Source organism: Phasianus colchicus, chromosome 2 (assembly GCF_987193195.1).
Source record: "Phasianus colchicus chromosome 2, bPhaCol1.hap1.1, whole genome shotgun sequence".
Classification (NCBI taxonomy): domain Eukaryota; kingdom Metazoa; phylum Chordata; class Aves; order Galliformes; family Phasianidae; genus Phasianus; species Phasianus colchicus.
Genome location: NC_143437.1, coordinates 67,385,992 through 67,413,535, shown reverse-complemented (window position 1 = coordinate 67,413,535; position 27,544 = coordinate 67,385,992). Strand labels below are relative to the sequence as shown.

The 27,544-nt window shown below is 44.1% G+C and overlaps 1 protein-coding gene across 3 annotated transcripts in view; it reads left to right on the top strand.

The window, feature by feature from the left end:
* SOBP (sine oculis binding protein homolog) overlaps positions 1 to 27,326 on the top strand; it is a 109,988-nt gene extending 82,662 nt beyond the window's left edge. For all 3 annotated transcript variants that reach the window (XM_031611199.2, XM_031611198.2, XM_090135916.1), the window contains 2 exons: positions 11,582 to 13,536; positions 25,884 to 27,326. In XM_031611199.2, the coding sequence (XP_031467059.1) occupies positions 11,582 to 13,534 (1,953 nt within the window). In that variant the 3' untranslated portion in view covers positions 13,535 to 13,536; positions 25,884 to 27,326. The remainder of the gene's footprint in view (positions 1 to 11,581; positions 13,537 to 25,883) is intronic.
* Positions 27,327 to 27,544: the final 218 nt, after the last annotated feature.

Genomic DNA, 27,544 nt, shown 5'->3' with positions numbered 1-27,544 from the left:
AGTTGCTTTCCCCACTTTTCTTTCCCCAGCCCTTATTTCTGTCTCTCTTGCTCCATGTGGAAGTTCCCAGGAGTGAATCTAACAGCAGCTCAGAGGAATCCTCTTTCAGTTGGTAACTTTGTGCTAATACGAGGGGGAAGGGGAGCTTGGACTGTACCCTGGTTTTCAACCAGGATCGGTACCCCAGGGCAGGAGGAATGGGAGGGGCAGAGAATGCATCCTCTGGGTTAGGCAGAGTAATTTCCTTTTTTTGACTTTGTCTTCCCTCCCCCCGCCCCCCCCACACCTCCCAGCTCTAGAGGAAATGGGAAAATGAGTTCTACTCTCCTGCTCAATCTGCAAGAGATGGGACACATTTTGGTCTTGCTCTGAAACCAATGTGTCAAACTTTTCCTCAATCCAGACAGATATGGGATCTGTCCCAGGATTGTTCTAATCAGATGTGGTTTCCAGAGAGAGGTCTGCTTTTATACTGGGGCACATTGTGGTGCGTACCATTACCAGTGCAAAACAGTAATTCTCGGAGTGTGAAATTGCAAGCAGTCAAATCAGGAACAGTTTTGACTCCCTTCAAAGCCCTGTAGACTGAAATCCAGCAAAAGTCCTCTCAGAAAGTTTTGATCTTTTTTTTTTTCACCTGTTTTTACTAACACTCACGTCAGTCTTTCCCTAATCAAGTCAATCTTTCCCTAGCATTACTTTTCCAAGTAAGCAGCTCATGTAGTCTAAGCAGCTGATGTAGTCTCTCGAGGATTTTATATGTTTGGGAAAGGTGGAGAAATTTGTATGTGAGTCTGCCCCAGGTAGGAGCTGAGACCCTGCCAGCCCTACTGTAGCCTTCTGTGGCCATGGTGATGTGGGTTCTATAGCACATGGCACAAGGGCTCCTAGTCTAGAAATGTTACTGCATGATACAGATTAACATGTAATAATGAAGTCTAAAGATCCCTGACCTAGATAGATAGGTGGAAAAAATATATATGTGTAGTCCGTGTATAAATATATATATATGCATATATATATATAGTCCAAAGCACCCAGAGATTTTATTCATAAGCCTCTTCCTTATACAAGCATAAATCAGAAGAAACCACATGCAAATCTGTGAGAGTTATTCCACTGTAAAATGCCATAAGTGAAAGGAGGAATTGGACTTAGAACTCTTCATTACAGGTAAATAAAGATTTCCCGGAGCTTCAGATTGCATTCCTGCTTGCTATTCTATGGGCTAATGATATTTCAAATCTGGATTACAGTAATATTTTCTAGACCCAGTAATATTACATTTAAGTCTGAGTGATTTAATGGGTGTTCGCTGGTGATTTTGGTCCAGGTGAAGTGGTACTGGCCTCCAGCAATGCCTTAGGCTAAAAGCATCATGTGTTAGGAAAAAACATTAACCTGCCCCTCAAACCTCCTCATTATTGCATTTATAGTCCTGTCAACTGTCTTATGAGCCACTGGAAACATAATGGAAGGGGGTTTATTGTTATTTTTATATTCTCTTGAATATTAAAAAGAAAATATATTGGAGAAAAAATCCATATAAGATATTACTAGGTATAAATTCTAGACAGATGAGCCACATGGGTTATTTTCCATCTCACAATGTTACTTTGCTATATGACCAGAATAAAGTTTTGGTCAGAAAAATAGGGTGAATGTGTTTATTCAGGTATTGAACAAGAAAGTGAATTAATTAGAGAATATAATTCTTCATCTGGCTTCTTAAGTTATATCTGCAGATGTGGGAGAATGAGGGTTAAGGTTTTGGTTACTCAGTTATATGGAAGTTATTAAGGGTTATAAGGGAGATGCTATTGAAGGTTAATAAAGTGCCCCTTTCCTCTTTTCCTTTTAAGTTTTCCTGTGCTTAGCAGCATCTGTAATTCTCAAAACAATTTGAGGTAACCATTTACAGTGTTAATGGCTCTTAATTCCTCTCTTTTTGTGGTTGCTGGGGCTCCATGCAGGCAGTGGTGGAAAGCGTGCAGACTGCTATTTCCTCATTTTCCACTAGTTGATAGCTGGCCTTCAGAAGAAACTTTCTGCACTGGTGTTTGCTTCTGGTCCTGTCTTGCAGCCCCTAGGTGGGAATGCAGATCTCTGGGGCCAGAGCACTCCTTTCTCCCCCCAGACTGCCACTGATGGTGGTTCTCAGCCCCGGTACCATGGGTCCCCACAGCTCAGGTGCCCCAGGGGTGGAGAAGATGCCCTGCTGCCTCCTGTTGCTCAGCACCTGCAAATGGGAACTGTGCAAAATGTTCTCCAAGGATGCAGAGATGAATGTCCTAAAGAGGAAAGAAGTGCATTTCCATTTTTTGAGAGAGAAGGGGGGAGATTTCCTAATGTGACCTTCCCCTGATGCTCCAGAGAGGTGGCAGGCATGGGACGCTGTGATGAAGTACTTACAGCCCCTCAAGTGTTTTTGCAGCTGCTACCTTTGTTTCCTTTCTTTTGGTTTCCTGAGTATTCAGAGCCTACAGTTCCTGTCATCTTCTGAAGATGTTTGCAGTGCTTCTCACTGCTGCAGGGCTTGAGCAGCAGCAGTCTGAAGAGGTACTTTAGTGTCACCTTTAGGAGGAAGCAGAGCTCTCACTGTGGCAGTAACAGCTTAAGGATGGCAAAAGGAAAAACCACCAGTCTGGAGAAAGGCACATTACTGTGGTTCACTGAGACTCCCAGCTCCACCTACGCAATTGAGTTGTTTCTGGCTACTCAGTTTTCTTGTTCATCACTTTAGGGGGAGCTGAGGAATGCACATCATGGGAAGTCTTGGCCTGGAAATCAGTTGCTTGAGCTCAGTCTGACCAGTGCCCACATAGCCTGAAAGAAGCTGCCATTCTGCTGGTTGACCGAGCTGCCCAGTCCCACTGCCACCCACGGAGCGAGGAGCACCACGCTACTGACACTCGGCTGACTCCACACATCCCTGCCCTAAATCTTGCTTTCTATCAAAGAGGCTATGCTTGTGTGCTCTCGTGTCTGGCCAGGCTCAGTCTGGAAGAGGAGCTGCCTCTTGGCCTTGTGGTGTTGGCACAACACCATGCCAACACTGGGCTACTCCTTGAGATCTGCAGCAGCCATCTGATGAGCTTGAGACATGTTGGCCACATGGGACTTGGCAGCCTGAGCTGGGGTTTGCTTTGCTCCTCAGTGTCTTGCATGATGTGCTTCCACTCTATGACCGACTGACTTGCACTAGGATGAGGTTTCTCAGCTCCTCTGTTACCCTTGGAATAGGCATTCAGGTTCTTCAGACGTTTTGGAACATGAGCCTTGGTGAGACAGTCTGTCTATCCTGCTGAGAATGTCTACAGCCCTGCCTCTCCCACTCTCGTCTTCCTGTCATCTTCTACAGCATATTAATTTTATTTAGGACTTCTGTTGCTGCTGAAGCAATGTCCTTAGCTAGTAGTGAAACAGCAGTCTAGATGGAACATGAGTAAAAACCCCACATCAGGGATTTTAAAGTTTATATGCTGTTATTGTCCCATCCTGTGTTATTTCATACAGGAAGGTTTCTGGGGAGAAGAACTTCCCTCCTGGCAAATCCTGCTTCCCACTACATTCATTTTCCCTTACTTGCGCCCACCGTACTGTGGGCTTCACCAGTGGTTTCAGATCCAGCGTTCTTACCGTGGTTTCAAAGCCTCAGACTGAAGTTGAAAACACAGAGCTCAGCTGTTTAGACACAAAATCAAATATGTAGCCACCCTGATGAAACAAGAGCCAACCTGGATTTCCATCGGGCATTAGCATAACTTACATTCGCTGCTTTTGGCCGGAAGCGCAAAAAAGCCCTCAAAACAAAGGAACACGGGTGCTTTGAAAAGGCTGTGTTTTAAATACCGCAGATGACAACCGCAATGATTCAAAAATGAAATCAATTTATCATTAGCCATTAATTACCAAATCGCTCTATTTTCCCCTTCTGCTTCATGTAGCTGAGACTTTTGCATAATTAGAGTGAAAAATGGAGGCAGTGGGTCTTGCATTTAAATCACACAAAGTTAGTGTTCGCTCTTCAGAAAACCGTGGTCAAGGTTTTCAGGAGGAAAAGGAGATTGCGAGGGTTACATCATCAAAAGGAAAAGCAAGCAAGCAGGCAAGCTTTGTTCTCTTTTAAACAGGAAGATTGAAAGAAAAACTACAAATTTGTCACAAGATGGTTTTAAGTTGGAGGCAACTGCAGTGTTCTGTTCTGTAAAACTGTTTTTTTTTGCACAAAGCTGCAAACATTGTAAAAATCTGTTTTCATTCACACCTAGCATTGCTACGAGCTGTATTATAACCACATTCGGAGTGTGTTAGAGCCTGCCTCGGGGTTCCTTCACAGCAGGTTTCAGCTGGAATGATTTTTTTTTATAATAATCATTCCATTCAAGTGGAACAATCATTATGAAAAATTATGAGCCATCTTGGGCAGGAAAACCCTGCCACGATAAACATGCTGAATGTTGTGCAATAAGCACATTGAAAATGGTGATCAAGCCTCGATGACTGCTCAGAGCCACTATGCTGGATTCTGCCTATTATATGAGATTTGGTAGTGAAAGAGCATTAATTCCCAGTAATGATGGCTTAGGCACAGCCTTGGCTACAGTCATCTTGAAAGTAGATGCTGTGAAATGCCTGTGGGTCTTTGGACAGCCTGCATCCCTCCTGGGGACCCTGCACCAGAGCCTTCCTCCCCATGGCCAACACGTGGTGCTGAGCATGCTGGCCTGTATGTTCCCTGTTTGGGCACCCAACCCTTCTTAGGAGGGAGCCCTCCTACACAATGCAGGCCTGGGGTCAGCATTTTGGAGGAAGATTTGCTATGGGGACGTAGGACATATCCATAGACCTTTAGGTGATGATAGGTTGTATGGCTTCTGTTGAGGCTGTGTCCACTCTGTCACTAGTGGCTTTCTGGCTTTCTGGCTAGAAAAAAAGCACAACAGAATCAGGAGAATTGAAAAAAATATAAACCCTTTAAATTATGAATTTGAATTTCACTGAATTGATATCCTGTTGAAGGAGTTTGTCTTCTGCTGTTGTCTCTGCATCCAACCTCCTTCTCACTCTGACCCTGCACATTTGAGCAGCATGTGGCTGTGTCCTTCTGGAAATGTCCACGTGCTTGGTTTCCCAAGTGGCTCAGTAGGTTGCCTGGCTTGTGCTTCTTAGTATTCATCTTTCCAAGTCAGAGGGTGCTAAAGGGAATACTGACGTCTTGGAGCCATCCTGATGCCAAACACATAGGCACCTGTTGGAGCACTAATTGCTGAGGTTGCCATCCTGGCCCTGTGGGGCTTGGTGAGATCTGTTCTATAGGCAAGCCTCCAGGAGGTGCACAGGGTGGGAATGAAGTGTTGAGACAGACCTACAGGTTGCTGCTGCTCCTTAACCCAAAGATTCATCCTGCTTGTAGGCGTTGAATACATCAGTGCTTGAGATGGGGCTCTTGCCCCCAAATTTTTCCAGGCCTGGTCATGCACCATGCTGCAGAGATGGGGCTGTGCACAGGGCTTATCATCACAGGAGAGATCTGCAAGGGAATTTGCTTAGGTATTACTACTGCCTTTTGGGTGGATTGCTTGGAGAAGCTTTGTTAGTGAAGAAATGAAGGAAGGTTGGAAGGCAACAGGAAGCCACATTGCCAGCAAGCTGGGAGGGGGGGCTGGCTGGGGTAGTTGAGAGAGGTTTTACACTCCCTCAGCTCCTATGCTGTGAAGAAAGGCTGAGGGAGCTGGACTTCTTCAGACTGGAGAAGAGAAGGCTCTGGGGCAGCTCATTGCAGCTTCCCAGTACTTTAGGGGAGCTTATTAACAGGTGGAAGACCAACTGTTTACATGGACAGGCAGTATGGGGAAATAGTTTTAAACTAAAAAAAAAAAAAAAGAGAGATTCAGATTGGACATTAGGAGGAAATTCTTTACTCAGAGGGCAGTGAGGCACTGGAACATACTGCTAAGAGAAGCTGTGGGTGCCCCGTCCCTGGAGGCTCTCAAGGCCAGGTTGGATGAGACCCTGAGCAGCTGAGCTGGGGGGTGGCAGCCCTGCCCAAGGCAGGGGGTTGGAACTGCATGGGGCTTTAAGGCCTTCCCACCCAAGCCATTCTATGATTCTGTGATTCTATGATTTTATGGTTCTTTGATATATTCCTTTACCCTTTAAAGAGTGTTCAATGGCTAGTGCTTCAGGACATGCAGATCTGGCTTTCTTTCCTTCTGATACACTGACTTTTTTCCCAGTGTCTTGCTGGCAGTGCTTCACATCCCTGTCCTGCTGGAACTTGGTGTCCACACTGCAGGCTCTGCCTGAGACCGGGTGATCTAGGCACAGGGAAGCTGAGCTGTGTGAGTACTGGTATGACTCATTTGGGTGTTTGCTAGAAACCTCGATGTGCATTTCAAGCTACTTTCATAGTAGTACATAGATTACTGCTGCATCTAGTCTTTGGCAGACTTCAAAAACCTGAGCCCCTGCTGAAAATATGTTTTAGCAAACATATTTCTTAATAAAATATTGTCTGCTACGAGATTATCATTCAGAGTTTGTTGGTAGATGGCACTAATGGATGAACTTGGTGCCTGTGTTTGACAGCTGGTAAAAGCATTAATTACCCATGCTTGAAGGCCCGGGCACGGCTCTTTTCAGGCTGTGGGACGTCTGTGTTGTGCCTGCAGGTTCACCTCGTGGCCAAGTCCAGGCTCTGTGTCGGACACCTCTATCAGAAGAAAGATACAGATGCCAACAGAATGGCTTTTATTCCCATCTTTGTGTTAGAGGAATCCAAATGACACGCGATCCCTCAGCCCTGGCTTTCTTGGTGTTCCCGTATCGGGACCGAGTCATGTTTCTGCTGATGCGGTGTCTTCTGAGTAGTCCTGTGGTGTAGATTGCCGTGTGTTTCACAGGAAAGCGGATGAATGATATCAAGTCATTGAGCTCATAAGTAGCAAACTGGCAACCCGCCACTAAAATATAAATACATTAAATGTACTAAAGGAAATGTTCATTCTGTTGTTTAGCATTGGACATGCCCCACTTAGGTAAATTTAATCTTCTTGAGGGTTGTTGTGTTACAGCTGAATGAGATAGACCCTTATCTCATTACCGATCTTTCTGTCATTCAGGTTTTGTGCTCTGACGTTTGTGGTGTGCAGTGCGCTTGCCCAGTGGCGGTGCTGTGAGTATTCCCCAAGGGAGAAGGAGATGTGTAGGGGGTCTGTTAGCACACTGCAAGCTCAGACCCTTTATCTGACGTCTTCACTGCCCTAAATCCCTTGTCAGTCACAGTGGTAAGGATTTTGCCTCTTTTTCTGTAGGAATGTACAAAATGGTCGCTTTATGTGTGTTAGAAAATGTCTGAAATCCATAATTGCGGTGTGTGTTTTCTTCCCTTGTATCTCATAAGTTAACTTTTGCAGTTCTTCTGGAAATCTCTTATCCACATGCCCATTCCTATGGAGGTCAGTGACCAATCTCTCACTGGCCCCAGGTGTTAACCATAGCCCCAGAGCCAGCTGAGTGCGATGAAGAGGGGTCTTCCCATAGTTCTCCTGGGTGCTGGGTCAGGCCTGATCACCGTGATCCCACAGCATGAACTCTGCTGGCTAACCCTGCCCCTGGGGAGCATTGCCAAATGGCACCACACTCACAGCCCCTCTGCACCAGCTTTTTTTGCAATTATACAGTGAAAGAGAAAGGGAAGGCAGAAAAAGGAAGCAAAAGGAATAGGTGAATAGAGAGGATCTGAGCTGCTTACAAAGACAGATGATGCTCTATATGGAATGCGAGTACTTAAAAAAATAAGACATTTGCTGTGTATTTTGTAGATAAAATGTTATTGTATTGAACTGAAAGATATATGTTTCACCTATCACATCCGAACTAATCAGCATAGGCTTTTAGAAGAAGTCTGTAATTACTCTGAGCGTGTCATTAGTTAGATGTAAAATGAATGATATTGCTCCATTTTATTACCTCTAGTGATATAGCCATTTGTATCATAAATTCATTGACCTCATCTTAAATGATCAATCCTGTAAGACAGACTTGATTCATTAATTGTTAAGTGACATTTTTTCTCCACCAGTAATTTCCTCCTCGTTGTAGGAATGTTTTTCTGCATTTTAGTGTGCTATTCTAAGGTGTCCTATTACCTGCATACAACATGCACATTTTATACTTGTGTCTTAAATAAGCCACGTAGAGTGATTGCTCACATAGATAAACAGAAACAGAAGTAATGAAACACATGGACGTGGCAGATACACATCTCTCACTAAGACTAACTTCAACACTTTGGAATGCTGCATAAAATCAAAGAGATAATTATGAGATATTTGGTCCATCCAGGATATTCAGAGGAACAGAATTATTGCCTTTAATTTCTGTGGCTTTAATTGATTTAACCAAGTGATAAAATACACAGAATGGTCTGCGATCAGTGCATGAGGGAGGCAGGCAGACTTCAGAGTTTCTTGTGCCTTGGTGAATTATTGAAAACAGGAGAAATCAGTAGAGAATTTTTAAGCAGGATTTCTAAATATTTTACCCAAGAAGAGAAAATATTTGTTTAGCTGTGAGTGACATAGGGGTCCACTTGAGATAAACAAATCAATGCAGCAATAAAACATGAAATATTTCAGTGAAATGATCAACTGCTAACTAATTAAATTAAATGATTAGGAAAAATGCCACAAGTGTTCTAGGTTTGGTTTTGCTTTTGCTGTATTTTTCTTTTGGCCTTTTTAATTGAAGGCACCAATGGAGGCTCATCCTAGAATGGTAAGAGGGCTGTATCTTCCCTCATATTTCTCAGATGCTTCTTTGGCACCAAGTGTACAAGTTGAGAATTGGTTTCCTTCCTTTGTCCTGAGGGAAGGTGAGGCCTTGGCTACAGGTCCCAGGACATGATGAGAGTGATATGGTGTAGTGGACATGGTGGGGATGGGCTTATGGTTGATGATCTTAGTGGTCTTTTCCAACCTTAATGATTCTATGCATCTATTCTATGACTACGGCAGAGAGATAGCTGCCCCTGGATCCTGCTCCATCCCATTCAGCAGCTGCCCTTGGGACTGGTCTCTGTTCCCTGCAAACAGGCGTGGTGGTGGGCCAGGGTGGACTTCATCCTATCCCAGCCTGTCTGGAGGACCCACGCCTTTCTCCACAGCCCGTGTGGTAGGAGCATGCCCTGCAAAAGCAGCAGAGTGGTTTACGTCCTGATTCTGTACATGCAAAATAAATAGCGGTTTTTTTTACTGTAGGAGTGAGCTTTGCATCAAAAATGGCTTTAAGGTAAATCCAGCAGCATCACTGAGGTGAACAGCACCTTATTAACTCACGGCATAGACACACAAATTCCTCTTTTGTCCGCTTGGAAGGCTGTGGCAAGCCAAAAAAAATTCAGGAGGTCAATTACAAGGTGTTTCCATCAGCTCATCCTGGGATGGGGTGGTGTTGATTTGCCAAGCGGGTGGCACAGTCCATCCCATGCCAAATACCCGGGATGGTTCAGTGCCCATGGCCACGTGTTTGCGGCAAGGGATTGCAAAGCCCCAGGAGCCGAGGGAGAGCTGGCGCCTTGCAAAGCCGTGTAAAACCTCATTTGTAACACATAGAGGGACATTCTTCCTTGTGTGGGTCATCCTGGGGGGAACATGCCCACAGCAAGGCTGCAGAAGCACCGTGAGACCAGGCGCCCTGTGATTTATCTCCCGTTGTGCTGCATCCTTGTGCCCAACCTGGGCCCAGCATTGCTGTGCTTCAGCAGTGACTTCATAGCTGCTATTTCTCCAGTAATTATTTAGTTTGATTTAAAACTTGGGATAAAAATCTTCCTGATAGAGAAAGAGAATGTGCGTATGAATGGGGTGTGGAGGAAGGAAAAGAATCAAACAGCAACTAGACCGGGTAACCCAAATGCTGCAGAGCCAAAATTGGCGGTCTGATAGTGTGCTGGGGGCGTGTGTGCATGTGTGTATCTATGTATGGATATATATAAGATATATTGCTGAAAACTCAAAAATGTCACCACTGTTTATATTACGGGAAAGCTGAGAGTTAAATGAGATGGGTAATCAGATGCCCGACATATGTTGTTTTGAATTGTTTATATGGCCAGTCGTTATTAAAATTAATTATCCTTTTAATGCAGACTTTTCACAATCATATTCCTTTTTTTCATACAAAGGATACAGTCATTCAAAACGGGCTAAAACTGGCTGTTTGGGAAAGGCAGAGCAAATGATACCGCAGTGTATTCTGACATGGTCATAGGCTCAATGTACAGATAGGAAGCACCACAAATCTCTGCTGGTGGAGTATTTTGAGAGCTAATGTAAATGATAAAAATGCTTTTTTTTTTTTTTTTTTTTTTTAAATTTTTTTTTCTGTGTGCATAAAATTCTGTCAAAAAAGTAAGGCACTGAAAATTCTGACATCTGTTTATCTGTTTATAGCTATGGCAAGATTACTCATATTAATTCTTGTTTAAAATGCCATATGAAGGAAAGGCATTTGTGCAAACAAGAGTCATATTTGAATTGTAGATCATGTCTTCACCATCTGTGAGAGCTGTTGGTGTTGCAAAATTAATGTGTTAATGAAATCACAATAATTTCTCTGAAGTAATGGATTCTGAAGCCTGGAATGACTATTTTTTGAACTTTGGTGTCTAGTGGTTTACAACTGGGAAAACCTTTCACAGCTTAATTAGTTCTGCAGCCTTACTTTTTAAAAAAAATTGGCTATGCCTTTACCACATCAATAGTAACACAGAAAAGGATTAAATGGAAAGGAGATGAATTTAAAAAACAAAACAAAACAAAACAAAAAAAACCTTCAATGCAAACTTTTTGCTGTAGTATTTGAAAAGTTGCTAAAATGCCCTTATTGCCAAGAAGCTTTACTCAGTGACCAATATGCAAAAGGGGACAAACAGCTTGGAAACATCATGAATTAGGATTATTTAAATGTTACACAAATTTCCTGACTTCTTCCAAGTTACTCTTGGATTAAGGAGCAGGGGATGAATGCTGCTTTTGCTTTGTGATGCCACTTTAAAATCCCACACCCTTTCCAACTTAGTATTTAATACCATTAATAAAGTACAAAATATTACAGTTTATGATGTAGTGGCAATGTTTTGCATTCATTTCCAGTGGCTTTCCGTGTCCTTTTCCTCTTGTCATATTTACTGTGTAGTATTGCATCGGAGATGGTAACAGTGTGTTTAGTTTACCACTGAGGAGTAATCACAGCCATGTTCATATGGATTTTTCAATGTATACATATGTGTGTTATAACAGTTTATGCCAGCTGAGGAGTCTTCACTGTGGCATGGCTATAAAATATGTAACATACTGTATAAGACAGAATTGAGAACATAGTAGCCAGAAAAGGAAGTTGTATTCAATTCTCCAATATTTTGGGTGAAAAAATGTTAGTTTTCACAAACATAACTTTTTTTTTTATGCTATAAAAATAATGCATTTAGAAAGCAACTGAAAAATGACTTTTAAAATAACACTATGAAGAGAAGATTGCTTTTCTTACCTGATTTGATTTTATTACTGTGTTGTAGGTATGTGACTGGTGTAAGCACATAAGACACACAAAAGAGTATCTGGATTTTGGGGACGGGGAAAGAAGGCTTCAGTTCTGCAGTGCAAAATGTCTCAATCAGTACAAAATGGACATTTTCTACAAAGAGACACAGGCCAATCTTCCAGCTGGACTGTGCAGTACATTACATCCTCCAGTTGAAAATAAAGCAGAAGGCACTGGAGTACAGCTGCTGACTCCAGATTCTTGGAATATACCGCTAGCAGATGCTCGGAGAAAAGCTCCATCCCCAGCGTCTGCAGCTGGCCAAATTCAAGGTCCTGGACCATCAGCGTCTACCACTGCCTCTCCGTCTGACACTGCCAACTGCTCTGTCACTAAAATCCCCACGCCAGTTCCCAAACCTATTCCCATCAGTGAGAATCCAAATATTCCACCAGTTTCTGTCCAGCCACCTGCTAGCATTGTGCCTCCAATTGGTGTCCCACCTCGCAGTCCTCCCATGGTAATGACAAACCGTGGGCCGGTTCCGCTGCCCATATTCATGGAACAGCAAATTATGCAGCAAATCCGTCCGCCATTTATTCGTGGGCCGCCTCACCACGCCTCAAATCCTAACAGCCCTCTGTCAAATCCAATGATCCCTGGAATCGGTCCACCACCAGGTGGCCCCAGAAATATGGGTCCCACCTCCAGCCCCATGCACAGGCCAATGCTTTCCCCTCACATCCACCCCCCCACGACACCGACCATGCCTGGGAACCCTCCAGGCTTGCTGCCACCCCCTCCTCCTGGAGCCCCTTTGCCCAGTCTTCCCTTTCCCCCTGTCAGCATGATGCCAAATGGTCCTATGCCTATGCCACAGATGATGAACTTTGGGCTGCCATCCCTTGCCCCGCTGGTGCCACCCCCGACTCTACTAGTGCCATATCCTGTCATTGTCCCTTTGCCCGTCCCCATCCCCATTCCCATCCCTATCCCTCACATCAACGATTCCAAGCCCCCCAGTGGTTTCTCCAGCAACGGCGAAAACTTCATTCCGAGTAACTCCAGCGAGACACCTGGAGCAAAGCCACCCAATAGCTCTTCATCCCCTCGAGAGTCAAAGCAAGGATCGTCCAAACCCTCCGACTCCTCTCCGAGCTGCTCAGGCCAGTCCCTAAATCAAGCTCAAGTGCTTCAGGAGCACGGTAAAAATGAAGTTGTTGACTTGACTGTCAGACCTAGTAGTCCTGTGAACAGTAAGTTTGGTTTTCCCAGTGTGCTACAGGGTCCGCAGGATGGTGTGATAGACCTAACGGTAGGCCACCGGTCTAGGCTGCACAATGTCATCCACAGGGCTCTACATGCCCAAGTGAAAGTCGAGCGTGAGCCTAACAGTGTTGTAAACTTGGCTTTCGGTAGCTCAGACAAAAGGAACTGCAGCGACTGCAGGGACAATTGCAGCCCAATTGACTCAAAAACATTACCATGCGGTGACGCAGCCCACTGCTGCCCTGTCTCCTTGGCCTCCGGCACACCGGGACTGGAAGCCGGAGCAGCTGTGTGCAATGTCATTGTGAATGGCACGAAGAGCACAGAGGGTTCCAAGAACCCGGAGCCACCCCAGGACCCGAAAAAGCCACAGCCCCCAGAGGAGCTGGCGGTGAGCGAGCTGGAGTCCGTGAAAGAGAATAACTGCGCATCGAACTGCCACCTCGAGGGAGACACTGGCAAGAAGGCTGGGGAAGAGCCCCTTGCTGGAGGAGACAAGCAGGACCCCAACCTCAACAATCCGGCAGATGAGGACCATGCGTATGCTTTGCGGATGCTGCCCAAGACAGGTTGCGTGATCCAGCCTGTGCCAAAACCAGCAGAAAAGACTGCTATCGCGCCGTGTATTATGTCAACGCCAATCCTCAGCACAGGGCCAGAGGATCTGGAGCCACCATTGAAAAGGAGGTGTCTCCGAATTCGAAATCAGAATAAGTAAAGGTTTGTGTAATCACTACTGCCTTCTGTGTGAGTAGAATGGTTATTTTCAGGTATGAGGTCGAATGTGGATGTGGCCTTTCTGAAACAGAAAGACACAGATTCCAATTTATCAGCACTTCTAGAAAAGGATCGGTATTTATGTTTTAATATTGTTCTTTGTGTTGCACTGCATTTGTTCTTGTCAGTACTTCATCTATCTGCAGTCTCATTACACTTTTGCTCACAGAACATTTTGTGATGGTGCTGGCTGTGTGTTGTGTATGTCAAATTCAGTGGTTTTCTGCCTAGGATATGGCTTAGGTCTGGGCCATTAATCTGCTTACTTATTCCAGCTGAGTTACACAGCAACTCAAGCCTTCATGATGATGATTGAAATTGCCCTACAGCGTAGCATAGAGCAGGATTACCCAGCTGCTTACAGTTAGCTTGGATCCAGTTGACTTACCAAATGGTCATCTCCAGCCATCTTGCTTTGGTCTGCCTCCAGACCGTACTCTTGCTTCCAGCCAAGATGCTCTCCAGGGCTGAGTCCCCCTTGCTGAGCCTTCCTTCTCCAGGTGTCAGCATGTAGGAAATATCTGCTGTTGGACCTGCCTGCTGTGGCTTAGTTCAAGGGTCACTCAATAGTCAGCACGCAGCTGTAGGTCTTGCCGTGGGGCTTTGCTGTCTTACCTGAGGCACTTGTCTTTGGCAGTTGAGATTTCCCTCAGTGCTGCAGTTGCTATAGGTGTGTGGTTAATGAGAGAGCTATAAAACGAAGCAGCAGTTTGGATAAGTCTACCAACAGCTGTGGCTTGGCCAAGGACTTGGCTTGGCCAACATTTCTGCTAGAGAGGCAGAATCCTCCCCCACTTTTTACTCCTTATTCCCAACTTACTGATCCCTCTGATAAAACAGCACCTTTATAAAACTGTTTGTTTAATATGTGTCTGTTGCTTCAAACTTGTGAGCAAGAAACAAATGTAATTGTATTTGTTTAGATTCACAAGCATGGAGAGCTTCTTTCAGGAAAAGGGAAAATGGTAGGTGTTAGAAGAAATCTGTTCAGCAGCAAGATACTGATGTTTTGCTGGATGTGGCTTGGTGAGATGCCAGATTTCATTATAATCCATGGAATATTCTTTAGCCTCCAGTAAATCCCTGTCCCTGGTAGCACAAATACTGACTGCAGCAGTGCAATATGAACATTACCTTGAGCAGCTTGGCATCTACAGCTATAGATAGTGCACGCTGTGGGAGTTGAAGCATTGCAGTATCTCCCTGCTCCACCAGTGCAGGCTTATCGCACCATCAAAGATTCCACAGTGTAGCCAGGACTCCCTTGTATTTGTTACTGTCGCGTTCCCTATTCTGGCTGCCATGCTGAAATGTTACCTCCTTTGATCACATGCAATATTTATTTATTTTCTTTGGTGGAACAGAACTGTTATTCTTTGCTTTAGGCATGTACTGACACATTTAAAAGACACATTTGTAAGAACAAAGAATACCTGTAACTTTCTTGGGCTAATAATCAATATATACAATAACTCAGAAGTCAAATGTATATTTAAAACTTCTACACTCCCCTAAGCACTGCTGGGTGGATTTCCCCAAGCTCCCCCTGGTATGGATGGACTGTATGTCCATCTGCTCTATTATTTGGTTATTTAAGCAGCAAGATCTTTTTTGCACAGCCCAGTGTCCCACCTCTGGAGCTTGAAAATTCATCTCTGCATAAATGTACGTATGCTTTTACTTGGGGTAGGAACCGGATCAAATGAGAAGCCCACTGTTTGACTGAATGCCTTTTATTTAATTTTAGGACAACCATGGTTAACACAACTCCTCTCACCTTGCTCCATCTCCCCATAGCTGTGCTTTGTTTCAATCCAGTGCTAAAAGACTTGTGCACTTGTGTGCTGATGCTGTAGTCTTACGGGCTGTTTCTTAGCATGCATTGACTTCCATGTGCACGTAGCTTACCCGGACCACCCAGGCTGCATTAATGCCACCTCTCTGAGGTCTCAGCCCTAGGAGGGCTTTAGTGTGATCCAGAGCCAGAGCCTTTAAACTCAGGGAGAGTTCTGGCTTCACTGAGTTGTGTATTTTACCTGTTGACATGATAATGCGTGACATCGAGGATGGTGTTTGACAGAGGGAGCGGGCAAACGATACAGTCTGCACTGAAAAGAGATGCTTTTCCACTCGGTTATTGTTCTCAGCCATTTATATTCTCTAAATGTCAACAGTTAGCACTTTGGTTATCCTCAGGAATAACCATTTTCCCATTCACCAAGTTTTACACAGTCCTTTGTCTCAGTGGAAGGACTTTCTTGCAGGAAAGTTCTCAGTTTGCCAGGCAAACCCAATCTGACCCTGTGTAGACATCAGTAATGAAGACACAGCTGATCTCATTGTCTGAACCCTCTTTTAAACCAGACTAGAGAAACAGGCACTTCAGAGAGACAGTTGAGCTCATCCTGAATCGACAGTGAAGACAGCTGAGATGAATTGTGCCCTAGGAGCACCTATTTCTCTCTGCTGTGAAGGAAACTGAGGGTGACCGGAGCAGACCTCGACATCCCCATACACATTGGAATTTAAGGGAGACAAAGCCCAGCCTAGTTGTCTGTCATGCTGCTGGGACTTCATGCAATAGCTTGGCATAGCACAGCAGGGGCTATTAGTCAAACTGTGCTTGTCCCTCCTTTTTTCACACAAAAAGAAAAGAAGTAGCCTCTATGCAGACACGTGAGACCAGGATCTTTGTGTGTTTCAAGGGAAAGAGGATACCCCAAATGTGCTGCAGAAATAAACAGTTTGATAACCATCTCATTCCAGCGGGTACCTCAGTGAAGTGTGGGTGGGTTTTGAGTCTCTCAAGGCACGCACAAGTGATTTGTGTAGGCCTGATGATTGATTTGAGGTGAGGACTCTTCGGTTTCACGGAGAGCCCTCCTTTCACTAGTGCTGGTAACAACCAGTCCAGGGGGGCCGTGGGACCTGTTTTTCTGTATTACATATTTCTGGCCTTCAAGAAGCCTGTCTGCAAGGGCTGTGCAGGATTCAGAGTGGGGACAAATGTTGGGCACAGTATTGCTTCAAGCTTACACCACAGACTGGACCTCCACCATTTCCATGGCTTCTCTGCCCAGGCCTTGAGAAGGGTGGAGAGAAAAGCCTGCTCTGTCAGCAACACGGCTGTGGGGAATGTCCCATACCAGAGCCTCCCAGCCTGACAATAATTCTAATAAAAAACAAAGAGAATAGGTTCTGTATTACTAATTGTGCTGACTGGGGCCCTTAGCGTTTTTCATTGCACTGGTCACACTGACCCGAGAGAAGAAAGTGTCCAGAGAGTTGTCTTTTTTTCCCCTGATCCCATCCCCCAGCAGGAAAGTCTGAACACACTGCCATAGTGTGCAACTTTTCCTGGATTTTATTTCCCATCAAATTGTATAAAATGAAGGAAATTAGCCAAATATTTTTACGCTAGAATTCTGGACAAACAGATTGAATTCATGTAATGGCAACATGGACTCTCTAAAAAGGAATCAATGCAAGCGTGACCTTTTCAGGCAAGTTGCCAAACTCCAGATTATTTAATGTACCAATTACTTGATTATTGGAAGTGCTAATCAGCAACATAATCCTTGATGTTAAAGTTTAGTCTCTCCATCAGGATGTGGACTGTCAAGCTGTTCTATTTTGATGCAATTAAAAGAAGCGGTAAAAGATGTCCTAGTGCCAAAGTCTACTATGATAAAGCAATGAAGCGAGTAAGACTGTTAAGTGCAGGTTTTTTTGAGTTTGAGCAACAGGAGTTTTTAAATTAGTGTTGCCTGCCTGCATTCCCTACGTGCAGGCAGGATCAGCTTTAACCCCACAGTTTTGGTTCAGGATATGGTTTCCTAAGGAAAACTGAAAACTCTAAAGACTGCTTGATTTTAACATAATAGTACTGGTAAAGTGAATGGAAAATGAAATGGCACAGGCTAAACTCAAAACTAGCTTCCGTGTATGTGCATGTGTGTGTGTGTTTGTTAACTTGTCCCCTCTGCTCAAAGGCAGAGGAGTAAAGAAAGGAAGGAGTTTTTCTGCTTGTGTAAACAGAATTTCTCCCAGAGGTAATGGAAATAGTAAGAGTGTGGCCACCTACTGAGCCAACCCATATGTCCTGGGGTCAGCATCTGATGAGTTATAGGCCCAAACTTCCAGCTGTCTAGTCCATACATTGTAGTCATAAAAGTGTACAATGAACAGAGTGCTCCAGTTTAGGCTAGAAGTAGTATATATCCCACTGTGAACTCCCCTGCCCATAATGGTCCAGCACAAGATTTCCTTCTCTGGTCAGGATTCCTAAGGCAAAAGCCATACCTATTAACCTCCCTTTCTGCCATAAGAATTTTTATAGCTCACCCATCACTGTAGCATCTATCTACAGCATCATACCCTGCTCTCGTTGCTCTGACCAGGTTAGAATTTGACCTTAAAGGTATGTTTCAAAACAGATTTTGTATATTTACACACATTTTTATGCCAGTCATCTTTGTTGATGAGCTACTATGGGCCAGAGCCTTAGCTAATTTTAACTGGATATAGTTCTACTCGTGCTAAATTAATTTAAATCAGCTAAGTAATTGAACTCATACACTTAACACCTACTCTTCTGGTTCAGAATTTTTCCTTCACCTGACTTCTTATGAACCTACAGAGTATTTCCATTTATTCTAAGGGTGAGAGAAGAGACTGTTAACACCATATATCCTTAAACACATTGCTTGGAACTGATGTTTTGCCTTTGAGAGCTTCCTGGCTGGTGTGATCTTGCATTTAAAAATTGCCTGAGTAGCTTTTCAGATATATTGAGTTTAAAAAGGGGGTTTTGGAAGAGGAGAGGAGAGGAGAGGAGAGGAGAGGAGAGGAGAGGAGAGGAGAGGAGAGGAGAGGAGAGGAGAGGAGAGGAGAGGAGAGGAGAGGAGAGGAGAGGAGAGGAGAGGAGAGGAGAGGAGAGGAGAGGAGAGGAGAGGAGAGGAGAGGAGAGGAGAGGAGAGGAGAGGAGAGGAGAGGAAAAAGAAGAGAAGAGAAGAGAAGAGAAGAGAAGAGAAGAGAAGAGAAGAGAAGAGAAGAGAAGAGAAGAGAAGAGAAGAGAAGAGAAGAGAAGAGAAGAGAAGAGAAAAAGGAAGAAAGGAAGAAAGGAAGAAAGGAAGAAAGGAAGAAAGGAAGAAAGGAAGAAAGAAAGAAAGAAAGAAAGAAAGAAAGAAAGAAAGAAAGAAAGAAAGAAAGAAAGAAAGAAAGAAAGAAAGAAAGAAAGAAAGAAAGAAAAGAGGAAAGGAGGGGAGGGAGAAGGAGAGAAAGAGGGGGAAGGAGTGAGGAAGGGAGGGAGGGAAAGAAGGAAGGAAGGGAGGAAGGAGAAAAAAAATAAGAAAAAAGAGGAGAAAAGAAAGAAAACAGGAAAAAGAAAGGAAAGGGTTCTCAAAATGTTGAAGTATAAAATGACATACTTGCAGAGCTGCTTTCGGCTCCCACATCTTGCTGCTGGGATGTGGGAGCGATAGCTTCCATCTCAGTGGCAGTAAATAGTAGGTTTGTGGTACAGTGCTGTAGATCAGTGTACATGCCTTGAAATCCTTTCAACAAGTGCTAGTTTCTGATAGGTTCCTCCTGATTTTCCATAAAACCTCCCAGGGCATATGTTTTAAATAGAAAATCTGATTCCTGAACTCAGTTTAGAAAATAGCTACACCTGGTATTTTGCAGAAAGTAGTCAGTGTCTAGAGTTCTCTGCAAATAAAACACAAGGCCAGATCTTCAGCCACCCAAGCTGCTCCTCCCCTGACACAGCTCCATGCCGTTCCCTCGGGCCCTGTCGCTGCCACACAGAGCAGAACTGAGTGCTGCCCCTCCGCTCCCTGTGAGGAGCTGCAGCCGCCATGAATGCTCCCCTCAGCTCCTCTGCTCTGTGCTGAGCAAACCCAGGGACCTCAGCTGCTCCTCATACACCTTATCCTCTAGATCCTTCAGCATCTTCATAGCTCTCCTGTGAACATTCTCTAATAGCTTTATGTCCTTACATTGTAGCTGCAGATTTGGCTTCATTCAAAAATATGAAGTGCGTAATGGTTGTAGGGAGAAGCTCGGGCTCTCCAGCAATGTGTTCTCATGCTGTTGAACTACCAAAGCCAGTGGTGCACGTAAAATTTATGAGGAGAAAAGCACAACTCATGGTTAAATACAGGGTACACAACAACAAAGGTCAGAGTTAAGCAGACAGCCATCCTTGTAAAAACATAACCAGAGCCAATGATTACCTTTTACATTCAGAAGACAAGGTGTTAGACAGCACGTGCCTCATTGCCACTGAAATCTGATAAAGAGTTAAGCACTCAAATGCCTTTGTGAAGCTTGACCCTGAGACAACCATGGCCAGCTTCTGAGCTGAGTGGTGAAGTCTGAAGAGTTGTGAGGTGCTTGTAAACTGTTTCTCAGTGTTATGAGCAATGCCTGAAAGTGGGTCAGGAAGGAGCAAAACACTTTTGAAGATGGCGGTTACAAAAGAGCTGGACATAATCAAGCAGTGAGTGACAGAAGTGAAGAAAAAGAGAATTCCTGTTCAAGAATCTATGGGAGAATCAAATAAAGCAGAAGTAAAGCTGTTTGTGCAAGAAATCAGGAGGAAATCAAGGCTTTGCCAAGCAAAATTTTCTGAAGCATTTTTTTTTTGTTTCCAGATTACCTCCTGAGTTCCTCCCTGGCTAATTTTTAGGTTTCCTACAGCAAAACAGGGAAGTTCAGTACATTGCTGGATGCCTCCATCAATCAAGGCCTCACAGCTCAGTCTTACCTGGGCCATAACTTTACCTTGTTCATACTTTTTTGATAAGAAGATGCATTTCACTCCTGGGACCAGGGATTGTGTTTGGAAGTGCATGTGACCATCTTGTGAGAGATATGAATCAAACTCCAGCATTTCACAAACCTCTCACATGTTCCACATTCACTTCTGCCATGACAATTACAGCTAATTAAATGTCTGGGCTTGATCCTTTGAAGTAGCGTACACGCTTAGCTCTTGGAACTTCTAATGAAAGCTGAAGGCTCTCGGCACATTACAGAATGAGGTTCTGTCTCTGCCTCATTTGCATAGCTTTACTTCCCCAGACACAATTTTGGTATTTGAAAAGAATGGTATTCCTGTACAACATGTGTCTCAATTTGTAACGATATCCTCTCTGCAGCTGGCTTGCTTTTCCAAGTGTTTCTGAAACATTACTGTCTTAAATTCAAGCCAACTTACAACAACAAATTATCCAGCGGCAAAGAGGCTGAACTGTGTTTGTTGAGAGGACATCCCCAGTCTCTGCCACACTCTCTCCTCCAGTTCTGCTTTTGGACTTTCAGGTTGTGTAATGTAATCAGCTCCTATGGAAGCATACAATTCAAAACAAAAAAATAAATGGTAGGGATTGAGTAGTGCAGAATAAAACAACTATCAAGTTGCAGCCTCTCTGGAAAGATCTGCATCCCATCATTGGTCAACTGATATTTAAGCCTATAGTTAGAACAATTTTCAGCTATTTATTTGGAGCCCACATGGTAAAATGCAAAACTTTGTGTCATTGTGATCTGCTGCCTGCTTGCACTCCAAATACTTATAACTTTCATGAACCACTTGTGCTGCCACTTCTAAGTTTCTTATCCAAAGGCGAAAAATACCCTTTACCACAGGAATTCTGCAATTGAGAGATGCTTGAAGGCTAGCATAAATAAAAGTTACATGATGAGGTCACTGAAGACTTGAATTCTGACCCTAACTTTGAAAGTTCAATTAACATTCCAATTAGGTTTTATTTGAAGCAGTTCAGCAGTTATTGCTGGACCGGTTATTTTGGTGGTGAAGATATTGTTTCTGTTTTCTTGGGGATGGAGGGCACATAAGAAACAGGGAAAATCTGGGCAGCCTTTTCCAATGCTGTGTCACCATCAAAGTCAAACATCAAAGTAAAGTTTTTCCTCTTGTTCATATGAAACTTACTATGTTCCAGTTTGTGCCTGTTGCCTCTTGTTCTTTTGCTGGGCACAGTGACAGAACAAGAACAGCACAGAAGAGAACACCACAGGAAAGAACTTGGCCCCATCTACTTGACACCCTCCCTTTAGATATTTATAAGCATTGATAAGATACCCCATTCTTCTCCAGGCTGAACAGTCCCATGTGTCTCAGCCTTTCCTCACAAGTGAGATGGTCCAGGCTCCTCATCATCTTTGTGGCCTTCCACTGGACTCTCTCTAAAAGTTCCCTGTCTTTCTTGAACTGGAGAGCCCAGAACAGGGCACTACTCCAGATGTGGCCTCATCAGGGCAGAGTAGAGGGGGAGAATCACCTCCCTTGAACCCCAGGATCCCATTGGCCTTCTTGGCCACAAAGGCACACTGCTGGCTCACGGCCAACGTGTCATCCACCAGGACACCCAGGTCTTTCTCTGCAGAGCAATTTTGCAGCAGGTCAGCCTCTAGCCTATACAGATGCCTGCAGTTGTTCCTCTCCATGTGCCCTTGTCAAACGTCATCAGGTTCCTCTCTGCCCATCTCTCCAGCCTGTCTAGATCTCACTGAATGGCAGCACAGCCTTCTGGTGTGTCAGCCACTCCTCCCAGCTTTGTATCACCAGCAAGCTTCTGAGGGTTCATTCTATCCCTTCTTCCAGGTCATTGAAGATGCCGAACAAAACCTGAGCCAGTACTTGCCACTGGGGAACACCACTAGCTACAGGCCTCCAACTAGACACTGTACCACTGATCACAACCCTCTGAGCTCTGTGAGTCAGCCAGTTCTCTATCCACCTCACTATCCACTCATTTATCCCACACTTTCTAACCTTACCTATGAGGATGTTGTTGGGGAGAGTGACAAAAGCCTTGCTGAAGTCAAGGTACACAACATGCAGTGCTTTTCCTTCATCTACTCAGCCAGTGATGACACCATAGAAGGCTACCTGATTGGTCAAGCATGATTTCTCCTTGGGAAACCTGTGTTGACTATTCCTGATAATCTTCTTCTCTTTCACTTTCTTGGAGATGACATCCAAAATAAGCTGTTTCATCACCTTCCCAGGGACAAAAGTGAGGCTATGATTGCTTGTTTTCAGGAAAGAAGATGAACTGTCTAGATTTGATTTTCTTTTTGCTTTAGTTTTTATGTTTTGTTTTGTTTGTTTATTTACAAAAAAAAATCTTTGAGAAGTTTCAGCTTTATCCCATTGTAGAATGGGAGCATTAACTGAAGAGCAGACTTTTTTTTTTTTTTTAATGGGAAGTCATTATGAGGAATCAACTTCTTACACAGCTGTGCAGTGATAGAACAAGGGAAACTAAAGCAAGGGAGATTTAGATTAGATGTCAGGGAGAAACTTTTTACTGAGAGAATGATGCGGTGCTGTAACCCATTGCCCAGACAGGTAGTGGATGCCCCATCCCTGGAGCTGTTTAAGACCAGGGTGAATGGGGGCTTGGGTGATCTGATCTAGTACTTGATGTAGAAGCTGACAACTCTACCTGTGGCATGGGGGTTGAAACTTGATGATCTTTGAAGTCTCTTCCAACCCAAGCCATTCTATGACTCTATGATTCTATGATACCTTTTTCCAGATCTGTTCTTGAAGCACAGTTGGGGTGAAGCAAACTTTGAACAGGTCTGTCAGTTTTTAGAAGTTTAGGCTGGCGCTGCACTCACTGTGGGGCAATAGGCTGCCTTGCTGCTGTGGAAATATATCTGATTATGCAACGTAAAGCAGGATCAGGCCTCTGCATGCTCTGTGGTGTTCCAGAGATGGCACGTGCTATGGCTGAGATGAGAAGCCCAGAGCTGTCACGGCATTTTCCACTTTGCATGACTTGCCTACGTACCTCAAAATGCCCCCAAATGTGAACTAGAGTGAAAGCACAGGGAATGATGGTGCTGTGCGGCTGGGCAGAAGGATGTAGTGGACATGGGTTTTATCTGTAGTTCAGAGTGAAAATGAAGGGGAGTTTCATGAACTGCCTGAACACTTGCCCTATAAAAGGTTAAAAGTTGATAAACTTCTTTGAAATGGTGTAAAATTATATTAAGAAAATATTTACAGAGGTCCTGGGGAAATTGCTGCAGTGAAAAGTAGAAAGTGGTATAAGAGGGTGGTATGGAAGGTTGATAAGTGCAAGGAAACCTGACAGCACTGATACTGGAATGTGGGTTCACAACTTGGGTTAGCCTCCAAGACTAGTCTTTCTATCTGTCCACCTTGGCTAGTGGATAGAGAGGTTCTTCCAGGCATGTTTTGAAGTACCTAAGGCAGCACCTGCTCTGGATGAGGAGGACAAGGACACTAGAGGTGTGAAAATGGAAATCCAAGACATTGGAGCATGAATTCCTGGTGACAGCTGTTATGCCTAGGAAAATTCAGACCTGATGATTAGGGGACATTCCAGTGGATGGTAGAGCGCAGGTTGTGTATCTGACTGAAAGTGAAGAAGGATCCATAGCTAGCAAGAGCAGAGCAGAAAGAAAACACCACCCTTGAAATCAAGGGATGGTGCAGAAGGAGCCAACTTGTTATCCCATTTGTGCTGAAGGCCTCCCCTGACTCTTGCAATATGGCAGCCTGACTTCATGGGAAGATAAATCATCAAGTATTCTAAGGGGAAGGTTTTAATGAAGAAACTTTAAGAATAGTTGGAAAAAAAATAGGATAAATTATAGAACTATTACAAGTAACAGATGACTCCAGAGTATTTCCATGGCTGAGCTTGCTCCCATGCTGACTTCAGATGCACTCGCATGGTTTATTTTCAGAGCAATTTCCCTGAGAAAAGAATTGCAGTGCCTTTTCTTCAGGGCCATGCATGTCCCAGATGAACTAGGCCTCCTCTAGCATATCAACATTCATTGTCCGGGTGAATTAAGTGCTGAAAACTCTGCTGTGCCAGCTCACATCAATGACTGCTTTGCCCCTCCCCACCCAGCATCTATTTTTTCCTGAACAATATGATGTGAATTTGGAGACAGAAACATTCAATGGAGCACAGGACGAAAGAGAAATAGCCATGGAAAAAAAACTCTGTGTGAGTGCACACATGTCTGAAGCCATGTCAATGGCATGGCCTCCTGAGGAATTAGGACACGATAGGAAGCAGCTCTTCCTGGCTGCTGGCACTGCCAGGGCATTAGCACAGCTCTCACCTACCCTGATGGTATCCAAGCCCACACAGGTGAATCTTCCAAGTTACCTGTCTGAACTGGGTCATCATTCAGCAAAGCTACTCTCCTTCCCCTTGCCTGCACTGACAGTGGGCAGCCTTCCTGCTTGCTCTTTTTCTGTCATCTTTTCCATGCTGCCTCTGCCTTCTGAGTGGTCTTCCAGCCCCGAGTCAGCACACTGTTTGGCATTGGAAAGTAGGTGTAACTCCTTCGTCCTCCTCAGGCAACTCATATAAGCTCAACTCTGTTGCCGTGTAATTACAAAAATTTGGCCTTTTATAGCCATTGCAATTTTTTCTATCTGATCAGCAATGTTTACAGAGTGTTCAGCAAGTTCAGCTGGAGTGACAAGCCTATGTTGTTCTCCTACAAAGTCATTTGTTTTGGGGAGGAGATACAAATAGCTGATTTCATTGTGCTGGCCATGCACACTGGTGTTGGCACAAGGTGTAGAACATCTGACTGTGAAGTGGTAATGATCAGTACTTATTCTGTTTTTTATAAAACTTTGCATGCTGTGTCTGATATGGATTTTTATTCTGTCACTCGATCGCTATGAAGATGCATTCATCAAACACAATGACTGTCATGGGAACCAATCACCGGGAAAGATGCTTCTCCAGCCTGTGCTCTGTTACATGGAGCCTATCTGCAGTGGGGGAAAATGAACAGGCTGCAAAGAGCCAGCTGACTGCTCCACACAGAAAGCGCTGAGAGCCAAGGAGCATCCTCATGTGCTCCTTCCCAAATCACTTATCACTCTGCTGAGCCATTTGAGGCTGACTAGTGAGGGATGGACAGTAATTTTCGTTGATGTATGTTAAGAAACAGACAAAGCACCTGAAGTGCAGAGGGAGGTTACATAGAGAGGATATAGAATTTGTTTTCACTGCTTCCCTTCTTAATCTCAGAGTAAGATTTCAAGCCAAAAAGTGACAGAACGCAGCCCTGTACTTTATGAAGAGTATTCAGGAAGTGAACGCATCCCAATTCTCTGTCCAGTTCTTGCCCTCAGCACTCTGCACACATGGCTCTGAGCACGTTGCCCTGGAGCCCAAATGTCACTCCTCACCTTAGATATAGCGGTCTGGGTGCTCAGGGAGTTTACACTGTCCTTGTCTGCTTTGCAGGAACGCTCGCCAACAGGGTACCTTGCATGGAGAAAGGGAGCAGAGCAAGCCACATCGCTCCATTGAACGACACCAGCTGGTCCGCTCACCACCCCTCTGGCTAAAAGTCAAGCAAATAAAGCAGCTTCCCGTCATGAAGTCCCTCCGAGGAAGCCTCAGTCCCACGGGTGCCTTTGACCCAGAAGACAGCACATCATGGACCCACACAGTGTGCTCAGCATTCCCGCGACCGCCCCTCTTCTCCTCCAAGGAACGCTTTCTCCTCTTGGTTTCTTGCTGTGGGGATTTTTCACCCTGGTTTCAAAAACCACATGGACCAACGTAGGTACTTTTTCCCTCCCTGACTTCAAAGTTCAGATATTTGAGACTGGACAGTGATATGGATTTTTTTTTTCCTTTTTTTTTTTTTTTTTTTTTTTTCCTTCGAAAAACTGCTGTGGTTTTGCTGCTACACTAAGAATCGTGATTTGCATTGTATGGTTTTGGACCTATTCAAGTTTTGATGGGGGAAAGGGGTAATACTGGAGTAGCAACGCTTCAGAGTCATCTCTGTCCTACCCACGATGCACTTTTAAATGAAGAGGTAGAATATTTTATTGGCTAATATACTTTCCTTGTTATTTTTACAAAGGCCACCTTTATCCTTTCTAATGCCATATTTTCAGTGTTACACTTTTATGGCTTTTAATTTTTGATTTGACAGATGTAAGAAGCAGCATGAATAGTTTATACTGTGGTTTTTCAGAGACTGAATGCCAAGAGAACTCAGTAAATGTTTATTCTTCTCAGCTTTCTCTTTAAATTCCCCTAAATAGCGCCCCATTTGGGAACAGAGCAAGAGTGTTGAACTAAAGACCAAAATTCCCTCAAGGTGTAAAATAATCTGAGGGGAATATTTGCTGGGCGTCACGAAAGACTCGGATGAAATTTCAACCCTGATGGTTTTCAGTGATCCAGGAAGGCAGTGAGACAATCTCTCCATATGCATAGCCCTTTCATGATAATTAGAATGGTATGGACAAACCAATGAAAACAAGGGTAAAGTGAGAAAGATCCCTCATGATTCTGTTTCACTGTTTGCTTTCTCCTGTCATGGTTAAGAGAAATGTGCAATTCGATCCTCAATCAGTGGGTGGAGGATAACAGGGTAGAATTTACTTGTGTGCACTTGTACAGTCGTAGCCAAGAGTCCAAAAGTACACTAGAGCATGTTATACTGGCACTGAATTGGTAAGAGAGTCGTGGAGTATCCCATTCTGACAAATACAAAAAAAAAAAAACAAAAAAAAAACACAACACAACAAAACAAAAAAAAAAACACAAAAGAAAAAAAAAAACACACAAAAAAAATCAAAAACAAAAAAAAATTAAAAAAAAAATAATCAGATCACCTTGTGATACAGTGTAACTGTTTACTAACTCCAATAAAGCAATTGTTCACTCTCCAGTGTTCAGAGCACACCTTTTCTATAAGGCTGCTGCGGGGCAGTGAGAGCAGTTGGCAGAAGTGGGGCTGATGGTGTTGGCGGTGCTGGGAATGGGGTTTCTGAGTCAGCTGAGCCAGAGCCTTGTAGCGACGGTGCACTGTGAGCACTATGTATATACTGTATTTCTATATTTTCCTTTGTACAGATTCACTTAAGTCAAGCTACTGTTTTACA